The sequence below is a fragment of the Erythranthe guttata genome, chromosome 13, assembly GCF_056151865.1.
Source record: "Erythranthe guttata isolate IM_541 chromosome 13, IM_541, whole genome shotgun sequence".
NCBI lineage: Eukaryota > Viridiplantae > Streptophyta > Magnoliopsida > Lamiales > Phrymaceae > Erythranthe > Erythranthe guttata.
This window is the reverse complement of record NC_142545.1, coordinates 4209210-4215209: the sequence shown is the minus strand read 5'-3', so window position 1 is coordinate 4215209 and position 6000 is coordinate 4209210. Positions and strand designations below refer to the sequence as shown.

The window sequence follows — 6000 nt, the reverse complement described above, 5'->3', positions numbered from 1 at the left end:
CGTGGTTTCTGATTCCCACTGATGATGACTTAATAAACTATACTGACTTCTTTCCTGTATTAATACCGTTGGGACTCAACCTCCCCACCCCCCTACCCCCCCCCCCTACCCCCCCTACCAGCTGTCTATAGCTGTCCTAATCTTCTCCCTCCTCCCCCCATGTGACCCCACCATCTTTAGACAGACAGAAAAAGAGATAATTTTATTTTTTATTTTCTTAAAGATAATGAAAATATTGGGTCAGTAATTCTGAATGTGACTATGATATATATATGTTCTTGTGTTTTATTGCATGTGGGTTTTCACAATATATAGATACATATACATATATATAAGGCCCTTTTGGAGACATATATAGTGTAGTTTGGTTTCATTTTTCTTTCAGTTACATTTTATAGTTACAAATTAGTTAGTAATTAAGTATATATATATTAATTATTTGTAATTAATAATAATAATGGCTCATTTACCACCAAAAGTGCCAAGCAGCATGACTCCCCAAAACAACTGGCCGGATTTTTGCCACCAAAAATTGGAGAATTTGGCAATCAATAATCAAACCGTCGTCGGCCCGTCGTGGGTCGACGATTTTCTCGACTTCTCGTCGGCCAAGCGGTCCCACAGGAGGTCGATGAGCGACTCCATCGCCTTCCTGGAGGCCCCCATGGCCGAGGAGTGCCGCCGATCCTCCTCCTCCTCCTCCTTCATGATGCCACCTGGCGGCGGCGGCGGTTGTGGCGGAGATGCAAATAATAATAATAACGGAGGCAACTTCGATAGGTTTGACGACGAACAGCTAATGTCGATGTTTGCGGATGACGAGGTTGGACCCAATATTAATGTACTGTCGTGCTCGAACCCTTCATCGCCGTCGGATCACAACAGCATCAACGACGAACATGATCAGAAGCATGCCACGTCATCGTCGTCGTCGCTTCACCCGCCCAAGTGCGAGCCCGCGGATCAGGATGCGGCTAGCTCCGAGTTAGGGTTCAATAATCATGACATCAACTCCGATTGTTACTCCAATGAAAAGATCGTTGACCCTAAAAGGATCAAGAGGTATATATATATATATATATATATATATATATATATATATATATATATATTTAAACTTCTATAAATTAATACAGTCAGAATTCTATTGATTTAGTGAAATATTAAATTATCGAACTAATAATTTAGTAGGTATTTTACCGAGTCGGGACCAAAAAAAATTATTATTTAATCGAGATTATTAATTTATCAAGGTTCTACTGCAGAATTTTGGCGAACAGGCAATCTGCGCAAAGGTCGAGAGTGAGGAAACTGCAGTACATATCTGAGTTAGAACGAAGTGTTTCTTCACTTCAAGTATGTTAACTAATTATATTAATTCCATGCAATATTTTACATTTTGTACAATTTAATTAATTTTATTTATTTTATAATTAAATTAAATAATTATGGTGAAGGGTGAAGTATCAGTGTTATCGCCAAGGGTAGCTTTTCTGGACCACCAGCGTTTGGTACTAAATGTAGATAACAGTGTTCTCAAGCAAAGAATTGCAGCTTTGGCTCAGGATAAACTTTTCAAAGACGGTACCACATTTTATTTATACATTTTTTTTAATTTACATATTATTTATATTTAATTATCATGCTCGTAATTAATTTTAGGCCGAAATCGAAATTTGTAGAATTTTATGTTATTACTTAAGTTATTGACAAATTAAATAAATGCATTCACATCTTGTAAAAAAGATGAAGTTAGATTAGTGGTGTAATGTGTTGTTTTTTTTCCGTTGCTCGTCACATGCAACTTATTCGTTAGTGAGTTCGTCGACAATAAGTTATATTATATCTAGTCGTTTATTAATTAGTATTTGATGACCATATATGTATATATGTACGTAATTGTATGTAAATTTACATTAATGTGCAACTCGGTGTATTTCATCGGGTGTCTGCAATAAATTGCGAATAGTATTTATTTTAATTTTTCCATCAAGCATTATATTTGCCAACATAAATATCCTTTACAGAAATAATGTCGTTTTTTTTAAAATTTATTTTAAAGAAGAAATAATGTGGTTTAATTGATCAATGTATAATGCAGCTCATCAAGAAGCATTGAAGAGGGAAATAGAGAGGCTGAGGCAAATATACTACCAACAAAACATGAAGAAGATGGAAAACGGTAACGGCTCGAAATCGCCACCACGTGTTTCCGATACTAACTGCTCTGAGATGGAGCAACTCGCAGTCAACTAACTGATCACGGCGTACAATTTTATAGTTATTCTCAGGTTGGCAAATTTTTTTTTTAATTTATATGTATTTTTGTTAATTGTATTATGTAAATATGAGTCATTGTCATCCAGCCAAAAAAATTCATGCCTACTGAGTTATGAAGAAAAGATCTTTATTCTATTAATATTTTTAATTTTAATGTTGAGAGAACAATATGGATAAAATTCTTCTTCTTTTTTTTCCAAACTTTTTTTTTTCGATTTATAGTTTTCGCACATTATTTAGTTTAAGAGCAAAATTAAACTAGTTCATCATCAAGCATTTATATTATAGTCAACTCCAGTGGCGGAGCCAGCATAGGATCGGAGGGGGTCATGCCCCCCAACATTTCTCAAATTTCTATTATTTTATATAAAACTTCGAAAACAATTGCGTATATTAATATTAATAACGCCCACGTAATAAAAAAATAATGCGTTCGGCCCTGTAAACTTAAAATCATGGCTCCGCTAGTTTTCAAGACTAAGATAGTATAATTTTTTCTTTTGTGCAGGAAATTTGCTGTGGATCAGATTGTAGGGCCATTGCCCTTCTTTTTATGGGCTCAATTTTTTTTTTTTTTTAATTATTAATTCATTTAGGGTTCTGTGTAATTGAGTGTGGTTATATTATTTAATTTTCTTGTCTCTCATGTATTAATCATTCAAAAATGAAACTTGGTTTTCTACTGGAAAATCATTTTAAGCTGGCACTTTTTCTGAGTGTACTTAATTCATGTATGTGCATTGTTAATTAGTTATTTGTTCATTTCAAGAAAACAGCAGAAGTAGTGGAGATGTTCTGTACATGTAAATAAGTATATGAATCTAATTTGACTGTAGTAATATTCCTTAGATTCAGACCAGTACTTGTGCTCATATTAATTACTTGAATAATTGAATGTATCCACACTTCAATGTTTTTATTATTTACATTTTTACCCTCTATTATTACATTAACATGCTAAAGAAATGGTACTTCGACCGACCATTGACAACTTGATGTCAAACAATGTAAAAATTAGCTATATGCTTCATTCGAGAGTGGAAAACTGGATTGGAACATACATATGTAGCACTTACTATTGAAAATTTTGAGTATTTACTCAAAATTTGTTGAATAGTTAAGTGGTTTAATTTAGATTCCCAAAACTAGTTTTTGATGAATGAAAAAATAATGAATCCATTTAGAATATGTAAGTGTGGAAAATAATAAAATGAAATGTCACCATAGAAAATATAGAGGTGTTTAGGCACCTATTAAATGGAATATGTGTTTAGTTCATGAGACAATGTGTAATACCTTTACATGAAATTAACCCCGCCAAACAATTTCTTTCGATGTGGGGCTGGTTCGACTACATGAAAAGGAGCTGCCAGGATGAAACATTTCTCTTAGCTCTTGTGGTGGCTTGGAAACTATGGGACTGTCGCAACAAAATCTTAGCTTGCATGGGGAAGAGGGTCTGAAGGAGGATGAACTTGTCTGTTGGAGTAGCAACTTTCTTGAAAGCTTTTGGCAAGCCCAGCTGGTTTATAATGTCTCAAGGAAGCCTGCTCATCCAACCCGATGGAGCCCTCCGCTAGAAGGAATGATTAAGATCAATTTTCGACGCGGCCCTTCCTATTAATCAAGATTATTATTTAGTTTCAATAGCCGCTCGGGATTGAAAAGGGGTGCTGATTTGGTGGAGTGTGGAAAAGTTCTCAGGGAGACCATGTGCGGTTGATGGTGAAGCTCATGCGGCTCTTCGTGCGCTACTTAAAGCCCAAGGAAAAGGCTAGAGGTCCATTATTCTAGAAGGAGATTGCAAGTGCGTTATCGATGCCCTTCATGCTGGTGGTTCTCCATCTTCTTCTTTCGGAGCTTTTTGTGGAAGAATGTTTAATTATTTCTCGTTCCTTTACTTCATGTATTTTTTCTTTTGTTAGACGGACTGGGAATTTTTTGACCCATGTCCTTACTTCAATGACAGATTCATCTTGTATTGAAGGATTTAACCTTCCCCAATCCTTGGCTATTTATGCCTAATGAAATTCATTTTTTCCTAAAAAAGGAAAAAAAAGAAAAAAAAAGCTAGTTGTGTCATTTCAAAATAACACAATTAACTTATCTAGTTTTGATTCTTAGAGCAACTCCAATGGGAGATATCAAAATGGAGCATTAAATATTCATTTGATACTTGATATAATACTTTGATACTTCTTGAAAAAAAATTCGCTCCAACCACAAGTATCAAATAGATTATCAAATTTTAAATATATAAATAATTATATTTTTAAATTCCACGTGTCTAATAGTGATAGGTTAATTGGGTGGTTATATTTTTGATACCTCATTTTCCAGGGAGTATTTTTGCACCTCGGGGTGGTTGAGTATCAAAATAATTCTCCATTTAATGCCTCCATTGGAGGAGGATTTTTTAATTTTAAAGCATCAAAGTTGTAGTTTTTTAGTTTGATACCTCATTTAGTGCCTCCATTGGAGTTGCTCTTAATAAATTAATTAATTTCATTTTTTTGAAAAATCGTACAATTGTACAACCGTATAAAATAATCCAATTTTGGCCACCCTTTATCCAATACGAGAGAGAGAGAGAGAGTGGTAGAAGAAAAAGAAATTTTAAATTGAGTAAAAAAAGAGAGAGAATAATTGGTAGGTTGCTTCTATTAATCACCCAAAACTAACAATTAAAGAGATTTTCTCAAAAAAGTAAAATAAAAAAAAGGGGATCCCTTCCTACATGATTTTTTAATTTTTTTTTAAAAGAAAACACAAATTAATATATTAAAATTTGGGACTCTTTGAGAAAGCCCCTCACTACTTTTTTTAATTGAGGGAAGCCCAAAATATTTTAGTCCATTTGAGAAAAGTCCACACCCATTTTCAGCCATTATGTTTTCCAACTTTACCCCCGCCCGCCACCTCGTCACTAGGTCAGCGCTCCGCGATTTTTTTTTTTTTTTTTTCCGTTTTTTTAATCAACTATGAAGCATAATCGATTAGTCTTAAATCGACTATGCTTCATAGTCGATTAAGGAAAATCTTTAATTTTTTTATTTTTTTTGTTTCTAATTTTGTTTTTAAATTTTTTTTGGTTTTTTTAATTTTTTTCTCTATCAGGTTTATTAATGCATAGTCGATTAAAATTTTAGCTATTAAAAATAACAAATCACAATTACAAAAAAAATGCAAAATCAACTATATTTAAAAAATATATACAAACATTGTAATTGATTTATACATTGGAATCAATAAATAAAAAATCAAAAAAAATAAAATTTAACAAAACCTTAATCGACTACTGAACATAGTCGATTAAGCCTTAATCGACTATTGAACATAGTCGATTAAACACACGTAGTCGATTAAGGGCCCTGCCTGCGCGAATTTCTTTTTCTGCGCCGTCTTTCGCCACAATCCACCAAAAAACCCTAGATCTGCTCTTCATCGTCACCACGTCATCGCCACACCACACCATCACCACCCCACTTCCATATTCTAAGTAGTACAGAGTAGTGAGTACATACAATTTCTCTTCTTTACATAACCTTAACCCCCACATTAATCTTATATATAAAACGAAGATATTTTGAACTAAAACCTAAACCTAAACCTAGGGTTAATTTTGTAAATTAATAAATGTCTAATTTAACCATTAATCTTTATATATAAAAGAGAGGTTTAAAAATAATTTTTGAGATCACACGACTGAAAGAAAGAAAA

At 33.5% G+C, this 6000-nt stretch overlaps 1 protein-coding gene across 1 annotated transcript; it reads left to right on the top strand.

Moving 5' to 3' along the window:
• Window positions 1-345: 345 nt before the first annotated feature.
• Window positions 346-3053, top strand: LOC105966384 (basic leucine zipper 34). The gene is made up of 5 exons (XM_012990944.2): window positions 346-1062; window positions 1266-1356; window positions 1458-1584; window positions 2102-2291; window positions 2789-3053. Exons 1-4 carry the CDS (start codon window positions 458-460, stop codon window positions 2254-2256), a joined length of 978 nt encoding a protein of 325 aa, XP_012846398.2. The 5' UTR covers window positions 346-457; the 3' UTR covers window positions 2257-2291; window positions 2789-3053.
• Window positions 3054-6000: the final 2947 nt, after the last annotated feature.

Excerpts from the sequence above, each read along its gene's own strand:
- LOC105966384 (XM_012990944.2), top strand. The coding sequence starts at position 458 with ATGGCTCATTTACCACCAAAAGTGCCAAGCAGCATGACTCCCCAAAAC. Across the intron at positions 1,063-1,265 it reads GACCCTAAAAGGATCAAGAG|AATTTTGGCGAACAGGCAAT; the intron begins GTATATATATAT and ends GTTCTACTGCAG. Across the intron at positions 1,585-2,101 it reads GGATAAACTTTTCAAAGACG|CTCATCAAGAAGCATTGAAG; the intron begins GTACCACATTTT and ends TGTATAATGCAG.